Here is a 16996-nt window from a genome sequence, read left to right on the forward strand (position 1 = left end):
TTTTTTTTTCTTTTTGCACCCCAGACTCTGTCTTTCCAAGGTGGTGTCTCAGAGTTCAAAAAGTTATACATCCATCTGCAGTCAAAATTCTTACTTCCCCAATGGCTCTGTGTACTTAACTCTAGCCAGGAGAAGGTGAATTGATCATCCAGTTTACACTAAAGTGTAAATGAATGACAACAGCCTTTTTTATTACCTCTCAGGAAAACTTGGATACTAAGAAGATTCCTAGAGAGGCTATGCCTTAATGAAAATAATTTCTAGTGGAGAATTTGAATGGTATGGATGCATTGGTGACAGATTTATTTATTTTTTTTCAAGCAGAGGATTCTTGCTAGACTCCTCAGATCAACCTTCTCCTGTGTAAAAGTTTTCGATGGTCTCTTCCTGGCCTGCATAATAAAGCATAAACCTCTTAACTCTGTCATTTGTGGTGCTCCGTGTCTGGCCCTAACTTACTTTTCCCACTTTGGTTCTTGCCATTCCCTTTCACGAACCCTTTTTATTAGCCAGTCCTCACTCTTTATTTTTGCTCGCCGTGTCCTGCATTCTCTTGTGTATATCTTATTGATGCTCTTCCTTCTGCCTGGAATGCCGTGTTCCTCCCAAGTTTGTTAAAGATTTATTGAATGTCGTTAAGGTCTAGACATTTTGGGAGGCTTTAAGAACATCGAGATGAATAAAATATAGTTCTTGTCTTTCAAGACTTCATAGGCCATCATCCAACCTCTATTCGTCTATCAATATTTAGTTTAACCCTGTTAACTGCCACCTCTTTTTGTAGGTTCTTCCTACAGAGAAGGAATTTCCACAACTAGAAGTAATTCTCACCTTGAAATCCTTTAGCTCTTTAATTATACCTCTTTAATAAGTGTATGTTACCATTTGTATTTTGATAGTTACATAGATGTTAGCTCCTTGAAGTCAGTACTTAACATTTGGTTAATTTTTATCTCTTTCAAAACTCCTAACGTGGGCAGATAGGCATATAGGAAGTATAAGATGGATTGACCCCCAAATGGTCTGTGGCGCTATAGAATACAAATTACTTATTTATTTTTTAAATTTTTTAAAAATGTTTTTTATTTATTTTTGAAAGAGAATTAGATAGAATGTGAGTAGGCGAGGGGCAGAGAGAGAGGGAGACACAATATGAAGCAGCCTCTAGGCTCGGAGCTGTCAGCACAGAGCCTGACGCGGGGCTTGAACCCACGAACCCACGATATCATGACCCAAGCCAAAGTCGGATGCTTAACTGACTGAGCCACCCAGGTGCCTCTGAAGCAGAGTTTCTCCTCACCACCAACTCCCTTTTCTTTTTTTCTTATTTCTTTTCCTATGGTTGCTTTTCACACTTTCATTTCATCATATTTACATAGCATTTACTACATGCCAGGCCTGGTAAGGCTAACAAAGTATATAAGACATGACATTTTAACCTGTTAGGGCAGAAATGACAAATTGTGTATACATTTACCTTTTTCCCCAGGAAGCAGCATGATGTGATGGAAAGAACACGAGCTAGGTGGTCAGACCAGAGTTTGTTTAATTGTTGTGGTCGAGAAATACTTCCATGTGTCTTCTATGTGCTGATCACTGTCTGGGCTCTGCAGGTACAGTGGTGACTAAGGTGGTTGAAGAATTTGTGTACCAGTGGAGGAGATTCAAATAAATCAACAAATAAGTAGATAACGATGTCAGGTAATAAGTTCCGGGAAGGAAAATAAAGAAAGATGGGAGGGTAGAGAATGCCAGTGTATTTAGAAAGAATTTGAGAGAAGACAAGTGACATTTAAATGAATGACATCTGAATGAAGAGAGGAAGCTAGCAGTGTGAATATGGGAAAAAGGACCATTCCAGCCAGAGGGATCAGGGAATGCAAAGACAGGAATATGCTGGGATTAGACAAGGAAAAACATAGAGACCAGTTGGCTGGAGAGCAGTGAGGAAGGATAGAGGCTAGAGGCGTAGCAGAAAATGGTTGGAGGGATAAACAGGGGCCAGATGGTGTAGGGCTTTATTTGCCAGTGTGATGGTTTTCACAGGAAGCCCCTGGAGAGTTGAAAGCAAGGAAGTAAGAGCAGACAGACTTTGTAGATGATTCCGGCCGCTGGCAGAAAATGCATTGCAGAGGGGGAACAGTGGAAGCAGTGGGCCCAGTTAGGAGACTGTTGAATAGTTCAGGAAAAAGGCGGTGGTGACTTTAGAGTGGAAGCAGGGGCACCTGGGTGGCTCAGCAGGTTAAGGGTCGGACTTCTGCTCAGGGCATGATCGCACGGTTCGTGAGTTCAAGCCCCGCATCGGCTTCTGCACTGGTGATGCAGAGCCTGCTGGGAATTCTTCCTCTCCCTTTCTCTCTGCTCCTCTCTCTCTCTCTCTCTCTCTCTCTCTCTCTCTCTCTCTCTCTCAATAAATAAATAAATAAATAAACTTGAAAAAAAAAGGAGTGGAAGCAGTAGTAGCATGATCAGAAGCAGGCCAGTTTGGGGTGTGTTTTGAAGGCTGAGCTGCCATGCCTCGTGAGTGAGTTGTAAATGCGATGTGAGAGGAAGAGCAGTATTAAGGATGCCTCTTTTAGTGCTGCCTCCGGTGGGGTAGGTGTCCTTGGACAAGCCACTTAACCTCTCTGAACATCACTTCTATCACACAGAGGAAGACAGCCCTTCTCGTATCTAGTAGTAACTTCTATTTGGGTAACACGTCACAGGCTCATGTAGTGCTGTCGTGCATGTTGCATACATAATTTGATGTGGTCCTTTCAGCACGCAAGGTGTTACACAGGTTTTACAATTATCCCTTTTTCTTTTCGTGGACCTCACATGTAGAGAGTTGAGTTAATCCTACTCAGTTGATGATGCGTCATTTTCAGGATGGATTCATTACAAGGTTTTCTTGTTTTTGTTTTTGTTTTTTAATTTGATTCGTCTTCAAGCCCTAATTTTCATGCCTGTTTTCTCCCTCATCCTCAGTCCGTATAGGCAAGTTATGCTGAGTGTTGCTATTTGTCCTTGGATATATGTATATTCCTATAAAATATATAGCACTATCATGTGTGAGTTTAATTTCCCTCAGTATGAGTATGTTGCAGATCTTGTTCTATTTCTCAACATTAACTCAGTACTCTTGTTCAGGATCTCTTCCTATTGCTGTGTGTACATCCATTTCACTGCTTCTGATGGCAGAATAGAATCCCAAATTATCTACCACATTCTGCTTTTCTGACCCTCCAGAGAACCTCCAACTTCCTGATGTCACGACATATTCTGCCCCTCCCCCGCTTCATGTGTAAATTCTCTCTCTCCCTCTTTTTAAAAAAATTTTTTTAAAAATATTTATTTATTATTGAAAGTCAGAGAGAGTCAGAGTGTGAGCAGGGGAGGGGCAGAGAGAGAGGGAGACACAGAATCCAAAGCAGGCTCCAGGCTCCGAGCTGGCAGCACAGAGCCCGACGTGGGGCTCGAACTCACAAACCTCGAGATCATGACCTGAGCCGAAGTCGGATGCTTAACCGACTGAGCCACCCAGGCGCCCCTCTCTCCCTCTTAAAAAAAAAAGTGCTTAAAAGTTGGGTTTGTTGTCTTTCTAGCATTGATTTGCACCGGTTCTGTGTATACTCTTGAGGTATTATTCTTTACTTGGACATGGCAGATGTCTTCTAGTCTCTCACCCATTTGTTGACTTTTCTGTGGTGTTCTTTGTTGAACAAAAGGCCTTAATTTTAATTCAGAATTCATCAATTTTTACTTTATTGTTTGTGCTTTTTAAGTCATACTGAAGAAGATCACTAGGATATTCTCTACATTTTCTTCCATATTAGCTTTATCCTTTTACCCTTCACTTGTGTACTTTAATTCATTTGGATTCTACCTTCATTTCAAGTGTTTTTCTCCATGTAGCAAGCCAGTTTTCTTACTACCATTGTCTAGCAACCCATTCTTGACTGATGCATCATAACATATATCAAGTGGTTTCATATATGTATAGCTTTCTCTGTGTCCCATAAGTTTTGTAATGTTATGTGTTTGTTTCCATTTGTTGCTATTTTTTCTAACTTACTGTGTGATTTTTTTTCTTTGATCTATTGGTTGTTTATGTGTTTAAAAAAAAGTTTTTTAATGTTTATTTTTGAGAGAGAAAGAGATAGAGTGTGAGCAGGGGAGGAACAGAGAGAGAGGGAGACACAGAATTGGAAGCAGGCTCTGGGCTCTGAGCTGTCAGCACAGAGCCCAATGTGGGGCTTGAACCCACAAACTATGAGATAATGACCTGAGCCGAAGTCAGATGCTCAACCGACTGAGCTACCCAGGTGCCCATGGCTTGGTTGTTTATAAGTGTAGTGTTTAATTTCCATAGTTTTGTGAATTTTCCAGTTTTCCTTTTGTTGTGGATTTCTGATTTCATCCCATTGTATTCAGAGAAGATACTTTGTAAGATATCTATCTTTTTAAATTTATTGAGGCTTTGATTTGTGGCCTAACATATGTCAATCCTGGAAAATGTCCCATGTGTATTCTGTTGTTGTGTAGCATGTACATGTCTGATGTATCTAGGTGGTTTATTGTGTTAAGTGTCTGTTTCCTTATTTATCTTTAGTCTGGTTGTTCTAGCCACTATCATGAATGGGGTATTAAAGTCTCCAACTATTTTTTCCTTCAATTTCTGTCAGTTTTTGCTTCATATATTTTGGTTGCCTGTAATTAAGTGTGTAATATTTATAATTTTTATATCTTCTTGCTGTGATGAATCTTTTTTCGTATATAAAGCCCTTCCTTGTCTCTTGTAACCACTTCTGATTTAAAGTCCATTTTGTCTGAGATTAGTATAACTGTACCTATTGTCTTTTGGTTACTGTTTGTGTGGAATATCTGTTTTCTGTCTTTTCACTTTTAACCCCTGTGTGTCTTTGAATCTTGAGTCTCTTGTAAGACAGCATATTGTTGGATCATACATTTTTTTAAATGTGTATTTATTTTGAGAGCAGGGAGACAGAGAGAGCAAGAGAGAGAGAGAGAATCCTAAGCAGGTTTCATGCTGTCAGTGCAAAGCCTGACACAGGGCTCCATCCCATGGCTGTGAGATCATGACCTGAGCTGAAATCAAGAGTTAGGTGCTCAACCAACTGAACCACACAGGTGTCCCTAAACACATTTTTTAAAAAAGTTTTTTATTTTATTTTGATAAGAGAGAGTGTGTGAGTCGGGGAGAGGGGCAGAGGGAGAGGATCCGAGGCAGGCTTCACACTCAGTGCGGAACCCAATGCAGGACTCGATCCCACCTGAGCCAAAATCAAAAGTAGGATGCTTAACCAACTGAGCCACCCAGGCACCCCCAGATCATGTTTTTATTCATTCTTCCAGTCTCTGTCTTTTGATTGAATGGTTTGTTTAATACATTTACATTTAAAGTAATTTTTGATAAGGAGGGATTTCTGTTACTGTGCTGTTTGTTTTCTTTCTTTTTTTTTTTTTAACGTTTATTTATTTTTGAGACAGAGAGACAGAGCATGAAAGGGGAGGGTCAGAGAGAGAGGGAGACACAGAATCTGAAACAGGCCCCAGGCTCTGAGCGGTTAGCACAGAGCCCAACGCGGGGCTCGAACGCACAGACTGCGAGATCATGACCTGAGCCGAAGTCGGACACTCAACCAATGGAGCCACCCAGGCGCCCCTGTGCTATTTGTTTTCTATATGCCTTATAGCTTTTTAGTCCCTTAATTACTGTTCTATTTTGTATGTAGTTGATTTTTTGTAGTGAAATATTTAAATTTCTTTCTTGTCTACTTTTATGTATATTCTGTAGCTATTTTCTTTGAGATGATCATAGGCATTACATTTAACATCCTGGAGTTATAACACTCTAGTTTGAATTTATACCAGCTTAACTTCAATAGCATACAAAAAATCTACTTCTTTATAGGTCTGTCCCTACTTTTTTTTTCCATTGTTAATGTCACAAAATTACATCTTTATACATTGTATGCCCCCAAACATAAACTCATAATTATTGAAAATGCATTACTCTCTTAAATTAGGTAGTAAACAAAATTTGGGGGTATAAACCAAAGTTACAGTAATACAATAATATTAACTTTTATACTAATAATTTTTTCTTTGAATGTACTAATCTGTTAAGTCATGTAGAAAACAGAAAGTGCAATTACACACCATTATTACATATTAACTTTTATAATTACCCATGTGTTTACCTTTATTGAGATCTTTATTTCTTCATATAACTTCAAATTACTGCCTACTGTCCTTTCATTTAATCTTGTAGGACTCCCTTGAGCATTTCTTTTTCTTTTTTTTTTTAAGTTTATTTTGAGAGAGAAAGCATAAAGTGGGGAGGGGCAAAGAAGGAGGGAGAGAGAGAGAATCCCAAGCAGGCCCTGCACTGTCAGCAAAAAGCCTGATACAGGGCTTACACTCAGGAACCATGAGATCATGACCTGAGCCGAAGTCAGATGCTTAACTTACTGAGCCACTGAGGTACCCACCCTTGAGCATTTCTTGTAAGGTAGCTCTAGTGGTCATAAATGCCTCAACTTTTGTTTATCTGGGATTATCTTAATTTCTCCCTCACTTTGGAAGGACACTTTTGCTGGATATAAGATTCTTAGTTGACAATTTTTTCTTTTAGCACTTTGAATATATTAGCTCATTGTCTTCTGGCTTCCAAAGTTTATGATGAGAAGTCTGTTTATTATCTTATTGTGGCTCCCTTGTATGTGACAATTTACTTCCCTCTTGCTGCTTTCAAAATTTTCTCTTTGTCTTTTGAAAGTTTGATTAAAATGTGTTTTGATGTGGTTCTCTGAGTTTATCTTATCTGGATTTTGTTGAACTTCTTGGATGTTTATACTCATGTCTTTCATCAAATTGGGGAATTTTTCAGCTATTATTTCTTCAAATATTCTCTCTCTCCCTTTCTCTTCTCTTTCTGGGACTCCCACAATGTGTATGTTGGTTCTCTTGTTGGTATCCCACAGGTCCCTTAGGCTCTGTTCTCTTTTTTTCAATCTTTTCTCTCTGTTCCTTAGACTCAATAATTTTCATTTTCTTATCTTCAGGTTCATTGATTTTTCTTCTGCCTGTTCACATCTGCATTTGAATCCCTCTCGTGAATTTTTCATTTCAGTTATCGCACTTTTCAGCCCCAGCATTTCTTCTTGGTTTCCTTTTAGGTTTTCTCTCTCTTCATTGATATTTCCATTTTGTTCACATATCACATTCTTGACTTTCTCTACATCTTCCTTTAGTTCTTTGAGCATCTTTAAGACAATTGTTTTAAAATCATTGTCTAGTGTATCCGCCGTCAAGTCTTTTTCAGGGAAAGTTTCTGTTGATGTATTTTTTTCCTTTGACTGTCCCATACTTTCCTGTTTATTTGTATGCTTTGTGATTTTTTTTTTTTTTTTGGTTGAACATTGAACATTTGACCTAATAATGTGGTGATTCTGGAAATCATGTTTTTCTCCTTCCCCAAGGTTTGCTCTTTTTTTGTTGTTGTTTTGTTGTTATTTACTTGTTGTTGATGTTGTTATTTATTGTTGTAAGCTTTCTCTATGCCAAGGATCAGACTAGAGCATAAATTTAAGGTCATCTTAGGGTTTTTTCTGAGCCTTACCCTGGGCATTTACAATCCTAATTTTCCTGATTTATGTAATTGTCTTTGAATGTCTTAGTCTTTAATGTCTGTCTCCTGAAAGGAGAAGAGTGAAAAATGAAATGCAGGCAGGGAGGGGAAAGGGTACTGTTGTTTAAAACTCTGGAAGTCACTTGTTGGGGAGAGGCTTACAACAATGGGGAAAGATGCAATAACAGATGCAATAACCAGATGTCCACTGGCCTCTGCTCTTCTGTGATCAGAAGCAGCAATCAGCTATTAGCACACAAATCCTGATATTTGTAGGATAGGATCTCTTTTCTCTGATGTTTGGAGGACAGGGTCTTTTTTGCCCAACCTAGCTTCTGCAAGCTGTTTGTAAGTTGCTCCAGGAACGTGTGCACAGTTGCCCACCTCATGGGTAGGATGCATAGCTGCTATTTTGCTAAGAGCTGAATTTATCCAAAATTTACCATCCAAGTCTCTGGAACTCTGGAAGTTGCAAGCCTTAATAGACTCCAGAGTTATAAAACAGTCACATCAAACAGATCATGCCAATGAAATTGCTGTCTAGGTTGGGAGACAGATTCCTGATGCTTTCTACTCCACCATCTTCCCAGAATCTTTCCCTTTACTGAGTTTTGAGTGTTTTTAAAAATACATAGTTTAGATACAAGTCTTTTATTATATAAGATCTGCAAATATTTTCTGTCTGTGGCTTGGCTTTTCATTCTCTTTAACAGTGTCTTTCAAAGAGAAAATGACTTAAATTTTGAAGAAGCCCAATTTACCAGTTCTTTTATAGATTGGGGTTGCAGTGTCTTATCTTAGAAATCATTGCCTAACCCAAGGTCACAAAGATTTTTTCTCTTTATCTTCTATCACTTTTATAGTTTTAGGTTTTATCTTTATGTATATGATACATTTTGAGTTTTTATATATGGTTTATCATATACATATATATGTGTGCATGTATATATATTGCATATAGATATCTGATTGTTTTGCCCTTTTTTCAATGCATTGTCTTTGCATCTTTGTCCATATATAAATAGAACTGTTTCTAGACTCTTTTTTCTGGTTCATTGATCTGTTTATCTTGATGCTGTTACCACACTACCATACTGTCTTAATTATAGTAGCTTTATATTAAGTTGAAATTATGTAGTATTACATAATTGTTCTAATTAAAAGTTCTGTCTATTTCATGTCATTTGCATTTCCATATGAATTTTAGAATCAGCTTGTCAATTTCTTTAAAAAAAGCCTCTGATTTTGATGAGAATTGTGTTCAATCTGTTCATAAATGAATTTGGTAAGAGTTAACATCTGATATCTTAATATTGAGTGTTCTGCCCCATGAACAAAGTGAATCTCTCCATTTATTTTATTTAGGTCTTCTTAAATTTCTTTCAGTGACGTGTTGTCTTAGGCATCTTTTGACAGATTTTCCTCTGTTCCACATTTTTAGATGCTCTTTCAAATGGTATTTTAAAAATTTCAATTTCTAATTGCTCATATGTATTAATTATGTTTTTTACTTTCTGTATTTTATAATACATTGATGTCTTAAGCCCCTTGCAGACCTGGAGTGGGACTGCTTCTACTCAGGGTTAGCTATTTCCTAGAGATAGCAAGAAAATTGCCTGCAAGCACACCTTTGATATGCAGACCAACCAATCTCAAGTCCATACCCGCATCTGCTTCCTCTTATCAGGCTTCTGCAGTCAGGACCACTATTCTCCTGTCCTAAATTCTTCCAGGGCCAGGTACCAGACAATCAGTGATCACTGGTATAACCCAGAGCCTGACAGAATTATTCAAACTCTAATCCTAAACTTGCTGAGCTCACCTACCCTGCCTTTCCCATTCTTTTCTGTGAAACACCACAGAAGTTCTGGCCCATCCTTTCCTCTCGCTCTGTCTGCATCCTGACTGACCCAGATGCTTCCCCATGTGGCTCTGAGTGACATAGTTTGCCTCTCCTGTTGGGAAATGTGAGTAACAAAATAACTTTTCAGTGACAGTTATCTCCTGATCTATCAGCCTCACCATTCTGAATAAAAACCAAATCTTGGGCATTTTAAACAATTGTTGCAATAGTGTATAGAAATACTATTGATTTTTGTGTATTGAATTTGTATCTGGCAGCCTTATTAAACTCATCTTTTAATTCTAATAGCTTTTATGTATTTTTCATTGGCTTTTCTAAATAGGCAATCATGTCATCTGCAACTAAAGACCATTTTATTTCTTTGTTTTCAATCTGGATGCCATTTATTCATTCTGGTTTTGTTTTTTTGTGTTTGATTTTTTTTTTTTGTTTGTTTTCTTTTGTTTTGGCCTTATTGCACTGGCTATTAACTGTCAATACAATGTTGAATAGAAGTGGTGAGAGTGAACATCTCTGTTATTTCTGATATTAGTGAAAAAGTATTTCATTTTCACTGTTAAGTCTGTAATTAGTAGTAGGGTTGTTTTGTTTTGGTTTTGTTTTGTTTTGGTAAATGCTGTTGAAGATGTTTCCTTTTGTTCCTAGTTTGCTGAGAGTTGGGGTTTTTTGTTTTTGTTTTTTAAATCAGGAATAGATGTTGACTTTTGTCAAATGCTTTTTCTGTATCTATTGAGATGATCATGTGGTGTTTTTCTTTTTTAATTTGGCAATATGATAAATTGCTTTGATTTTCAAATGATAAACCCCAATTGTTCATGATGTATTATCCTTTTCATGTATTGTTGGAGTTAATTTGCTAATATTTTGTTTAGAAATTTTGCATCTGGGTTCATGAAATATATTGGTCTGTAGTTTTCTTGTAATGTCTTTTTTTTTTTTAATATATATATTAGGGTTATGCTGGCCCCATGAAATGAATTGATAAATAATTGCCTTTTCTTCAACTTTCTGGAAGAGTTTGTCTTGAATAGTATTTTTTCCTTAAACGTTTTGTAGAACTCAACAGTGAAGCCACCTAGACCTGAAGGTTATTTTGTTTTTGTTTTTTGTTTGTTTGTTTGTTTGTTTTGGTGGTGGTGGGGAGGAGATTTTAATGAAAATTTCAGTTTATTTAATAGCTATAAAACTAATTAGGTTCTCCTTGAGTTTGTGTCTTCTAGGAATTTGTCCATGTCATTTCCCTTGTTGAATTTATTGGCATAAAGTTGTTACTAGTATTTCCTTTAATCTTTTTAATGCCTGTAGAATCTGTAGAGATTCTCGTTTCTCTCCTTACTGGTATTGGTAAATTGAGACAGATTTTCTTTTTTCCTGATCACTTTGGCAAGTGGTTTATTGCTTTTATTATTTTCAAACAATCATTTTTGCTTTTCTTGTTCCCTATAATTTTCTTTTTTCCCTTTCATTGATTTTGGCTCTGATCTTTATTATTTAATGTCTTCTGCTTTGGATTTAATTTGCCCTTCTTTTCCTAGTATCCTGGAATCTGAAGTCACTATTATGAAACTTTCTTTTTTAATATAGATGCTCTCCTCAGACTATCAGCCCCACCCAGGTTCCTTCTCCTGTGGCCTGGAAACTCAAAACAGTAAACTGGGGTATTTGTAGGACTCATCTTGTTTCCCATCTCCCAGAGATCTCTGTTCTTTGTTGCTTGATGTCCAGTGTCTTGAAAACAGTTCTTTCTTATATTTTGTCCAGTTATTTTGGTTGTTTCAGGTGGGAAGGTAAGTCTGGTCCCTGTTACTCTACCTTTGCCAGAAGTAGAAGTGCCAAGAATGTGAGTTTTCAAAATAAATTTTATAAGCGGCATTCTAGTGTGTTGATAGGTTGTGGATGTCTGGTGGAATTATCTTTACTAGGATTTGACCCGTGCTGATAACGTCTGCGTGTCCAAATTAACAACGCAGTGGTGAGAGGCATAGGGATGCTTACAATTCAGATGGCGTTCAGAAGAGTGGCTGTAGGAGATGTCTTTCTACACTGGGCAAAAAGTAGGTTAAATGAACAGCATTTGGACAATCTAAGAATTCCTAGTTAAGGAATACCCAGAACTATTAATGGAAAAGATTTAGGGCCAACCAGTGGCAAAGCAAAAGAAAAATCAGAGCTGTTAGCAAGTACTGACAAAACAAAACAACTACAATAAAAGATGAAAATTCCAATAAAGGTAAAGTTACATTTGCACAAAATTTACTGATACAAAATTTGTGATTAGATATGACATTGATTTAGAATAGATATTGCAAGCTAATAGTTTTTAAAGACTGAAAAAGAGAGATTTATATTTAAAATCAACTATTAAACTTGGAAGTAAGTAAAATCTGAAATGAAGTGTTTTCCTATGTTTCAGAAATACCTCTGTACAAACACTTACCACATTAATTATAGATCTTTTTTCTTCATTCTTTGAAGCAAGGCCCCAAATAATTTTCATTAAATGAATTGGCCTAGTATGAATTACTTTATGAATTTGAGATGTTTTTAAGTACATATATTTAAAATAATTTATGGCTCACATTTTAGTAATGCAGGCTTGCCTCTTCCCTAACTAGACTAATTGGGGAGAAGAAAGGTGAATGTAGATGGTAATTCTTTTCCCTACATTCTTTTTTCAAGGAAATAATCATATGCTTAAAGATAGAGACATATATGGGGGCGCTTGGGTGGCTCAGTTGGTTAAGCATCCAGCTCTTGATTTCAGCTCAGGTCATGATCTCCTGGTTTGTGAGTTTGAGTCCTGTATTGAGATTCACACTGACAGTGTGAAGTCTGCCTGGGATTCCCTTTACCTCTCTCTCAAAATAAATAAATATACTTTTTTTTTTTTCAACGTTTATTTATTTTTGGGACAGCAAGAGACAGAGCATGAACGGGGGAGGGGCAGAGAGAGAGGGAGACACAGAATCGGAAACAGGCTCCAGGCTCTGAGCCATCAGCCCAGAGCCCGCCATGGTGCTCGAACTCCCGGACCGCGAGATCGTGACCTGGCTGAAGTCGGACGCTTAACCGACTGCGCCACCCAGGCGCCCCTAAATATACTTTTTTTAAAAAAAGATAGAAATGTATATGTTCCTAAGCATAATTTGTAATTTTTTACAGATTTGTGGGACCACTGGGTACCATCATCATAAAATGTAAAGACTTTCGAATAATTCAGTTGGATATTCCTGGAATGGAGGAATGTTTGAATATTGCCAGTTCCATTGAGGTAAATGTTTCAGAAGCAAAATCTGGTGAAAGTAAATAGTAATAAAAAAGAACCTTATATTCTTACTCAGTATAGCTCTTATGTTTGTTTTACTAGATATTTGGTCATGTTCTATGACTCACGTATTGAAAATTGTTAGGAAAAGCCTCACCCGGATTCATTGTTATAGGAATGTATTAGGATTTTATTGACTTATAGCAGTTTTTAGTGTTCTGGGTTCCTTATTCCTCCAGGTTCACTCATTGTAGCATTTGACAGAATTTCCTTCCCTTTTAAGGCTGGGTGATAATCCATTGTATGTGTATATGGTAAGGCTTTTGTTAGAAGTTACTTCTTTTATCAAAGCAAATAATTATCACCAATGATTATAGCCCTGTGTTTGTTTTTAGCAAGTCTGAAGCAAACAGAGAATGTTTGCTCGTCTTAGGCAAATGTTTGCCTAAGACTAAAAAGTGTGTTTGTTTTATATTTGTATAAACAGTATTGACTGTCTCTTCAGATTTCAAATAATAGAAATTTTACTTGGATAATTTAATATTTAAATTGAGGAGCTCACTTCATTTTCTTCCCCATTCAAACCAACTATTTTGGTTTACACTCAAATTTTAAATTGCCTTATTTTAAATCATTGCTACTAAATTATAGTAATTAACTTTATGTTTATGGTATTTTCTAGATAATTATAGACACACTGATTTCTTTTCCCTCCGTCTATGAGTGACTAATCTGGTCTTTGTATCCAAAACAAATGCTAGTGGCTTAACTATTAAAAGGAGGCAGAAAGGTTTAAAAATCTATAACTAGGATCATGTTTGGTTTCTAAACAAGAATAGAGAAATAAAAATACAACTGTTGTGGTGCTGAGAAAATGGCATGTAACCATTTTGCCTTCTGCCTTTGCTAAATTTTCCTTAAAGGAAATGAGAAGATGAGCTGAACTGTTTGTCTTACATATCTGTCATATGGAAGTGACAGAGTAATGTTGATTTGGCCACATTCGCTAACGTGGGTAAGAAACACACTGTGGTTTCTAGGCTTTTAAGCTGAAATACTCTCCTGCTCTTTGGGCAAGGAAATGCTACTGATCCATTTCATTTCAGCCTGTTTTTTTTTTTTTTTTTTCCAGTTGTGGGTTTGGATTTTCACTGGCCAGTCTGCATTTTTCTTTTTATCTGTTTTATGGGTTACAAGATAGCTGGTTGGTGGGTGTCAGTGAAATCGCATATGGTGAAGGATAGTGGTGAAGAAAATATAGGGCAAAGCTATTAACCCACTTTCTGATTGCATTTACTTAGCTTTGTTAGCATCTGACACTAATCAGTTGTTTCATTAGCTGTATATAGTACCTAAAATCTTTTAGAAACTGATTATATAGAAACCCTTACAGCTGAAAAGAAGCTATGAATTACGAGCCATTCTCCTAATTTGACCTTAGGAAGTGAATGCTCTACTGGTTATTTTTATAATGTAGTAAATGTCCATAGTGAACGTGGCCTCTTGCCTTTTGCTGGCATCTAATTTCTTTCCCATCTCCCCTATATATCTTGATATAACTTGGAAGTAATAAGTGAATTTCTTATATAGCACAGTTGAACTGTTCTTTGCAATCAAGAATCCACCATATACCCAAATATATTCTGCTGCCATAAATAGAATCCCACTGGAGTAATAACTTGCAAGTGCTCGTTTTTCTAAATCGTAGTAGGAAGGCTGATGAAGCTTTTTTCTATGTAGTTTCTACTGTCTTTTGGAGTTGAAATGTTTTCAGTTCTTTCAGCGTTAATGAGTTTAAAGGAAAAGTCCTACCTCTAGCGATACAAATTGTGATCACAAGTCAGAACATGAGTGCTTATTATCTGCTGAAGTGACTGCTGAATTGCATTAAAAATCACGGGGCACCTGGGTGGCTCAGTTGGTTAAGCGTCTGACTTCAGCTCAGGTCATGATCTCACCCTCTGTGAGTTCGAGCCCCGCATCGGGCTCTGTGCTGACAGCTCAGAGCCTGGAGCCTGCTTCAGATTCTGTGTCCCTCTCTTGCTCTGCTCCTCCCCCGCTCATACTGTCTCTCTCTCAAGAATAAATAAAACATTTTAAAAAATTAGAAAAAAAAATCATGATTGTACCAGTATGCAAACAGTAGGAGGTTCCTTAAGAAATTAAAAATGGAACTACCATGTGACCCAGCAGTCTCACTTCTGGATATATAGCCGAAGAAAACAAGATCATTATCTCAAAGAGGTATCTGTACTCCACTGTTCATTGCAGCATTATTCATATTCGCCAAAATATGGAAACACCCTAAGTATCTGTCAACAGATGACTGGATAAAGAAAATGTGACACATATCTATATATATAATGGAATATGATTCAGCCTTAAAAAACAGATATCCTAATATTTGTGACAACATGAATGAAATTGGAGGGCTTTGTGTCAAGTGAAATCAGGCAGAGAAGTCAAATAATTGCATGTTATTACTTATATGTGGAATCCTAAAAAACAAAAACAAAACTTAATAGAAACAGAGTGGAAAAGTGGTTGTTGCAGGCTGGGGAAATAGGGACAGGTTGGTAAAAGTTACAAACTTGCAGTTATAAGCTGAATAAGGTCTTAAGATCTAATATATACCATGGTCCCTCCAGTTGATAACACTGTATTGTATAACAGACATTTTCTAAGACAGTAGAACTTAAATGTTCTTAACAACAAAAGGTAAATATGTGAGGTGATGGACATGTTAATTGACTCAATGGGGGAGTCATTTCACAGTGTATCAGATCATCACTTGAAATATCTCTTAGTTTTGGTAGTTTTACCTCAGCAAAGATGAAAAAAGATTTTTTAAATATTGCAAAAAATATCTTAAACCAATTAAAAAAGTAAACCAATTAAATAAAATAATGTTTGTCCTGAACGATGGCAGTTCTGGCCTAGGTCAGATGTGGACACTGGCCATTCTGTTTCTGTTTAGTGTGATTGGAAGCCAAAGACTCTGCAGAAGTGGATAATGGATTATCCAGCCCTGCTTCTGCATATTTTGTTTTATGAGCTCTGGGGGGAAGGTGTCATGATTTATGAACAGACAGAAGAATAGCTTTGGATGGGGATGTTTTTGTTAAGTTGTTGAACTACATGTCCAGTCTATTTTTTACTAAGGCTTGGGCCCATTCTTTTGTGAGGCTGATCCTTCTGTGACCTAGAGGGAGGTAGCTTTATTCTGAGAGTTTTGGGGAACTAGCATGATGTTGGGGCTCCGCCCTCCTCCAGAAGAGTGTCTCCATAATTCCTGGAATTTGAATTATGCTAATTGATTTTGGTGCCTTTTTTTGCGGCCATAGAAGTGCTTTTCATAACTCCCCTGTCAGAAGGTTGAAATAGCCTCCATCACCTGGAGGATATTTCATCTGTCTGTTCCTCCCATTTAGTCAGATTTTCTTGGTGGTATTACCCAGAATTCAAGAGTTCCAGATGAACACAGGCTCTTTTGGGAACCATAGAGTTAATGCCGCAGCTTGAGAATGGGTCATTGTAACATAAAGATAATATGATACATGACCAAATGGCATATCATTCTAAGAAGGTAGAACATGAACATTGATGGAGCATATGTGGTGCATAGGATATGTGAAGCATATAATTGCCAAGATCAATTTCAGGGTTTATCATGTGCCAGGCACTATTATTAACAGGGCTGTTATATACGTTATCTTTCTTAATGCTACCAATAGCCCTATGAGATAGGTACTTTAATTCCCCCCATTTTTGAGCTATGGAAATGGAGGCATTAGAGTGGTTACATTAGTTAACCATTATTGCACTGGGATCTGGAATTTGAGTCTAGCAGTTTGGCTCTAGTCTGACTCTTTGGCCACTTACCTGTGACACCCTTATTTATGGTTATTAACAGACACTGATTTTATGTAATTTACATATGTTGATACAGTTGATAGCTGGGATTTTAAGCCATGACCTTGCTTGCTGACAAAACGTGTTTATTTTCTGATTTCCAGAAATATTTGGACCTTTTTATTAGGCTTTGTTAAGTGGTATCAAAAGGAGTTATTTAGTTTTTCTCCTAGAATAGGTGTACACACTTTTCTTGTCCTTGTGTTCATTCAGCAAATGATAACTGAGTGTATGTTATGTGCCAGATACATACCTTGTTAGATGCTAAAAGCATGGAAATTAGCTTCAATAAACTATATATCTAGTGGTAAGTGCAACG

General features: G+C 37.1%; 1 protein-coding gene across 1 annotated transcript in view; it reads left to right on the forward strand.

Annotated features, from left to right (window-relative positions):
• MTMR9 (myotubularin related protein 9) overlaps positions 1 to 16996 on the forward strand; it is a 53487-nt gene that overhangs the window by 1320 nt on the left and 35171 nt on the right. Inside the window, exon 2 of the mRNA XM_047856989.1 lies at positions 12663 to 12771. Within this exon, the coding sequence (XP_047712945.1) occupies positions 12663 to 12771 (109 nt within the window). The remainder of the gene's footprint in view (positions 1 to 12662; positions 12772 to 16996) is intronic.

The sequence above is a fragment of the Prionailurus viverrinus genome, chromosome B1 (genome assembly GCF_022837055.1).
Source record: "Prionailurus viverrinus isolate Anna chromosome B1, UM_Priviv_1.0, whole genome shotgun sequence".
In the NCBI taxonomy this organism is placed as follows: domain Eukaryota; kingdom Metazoa; phylum Chordata; class Mammalia; order Carnivora; family Felidae; genus Prionailurus; species Prionailurus viverrinus.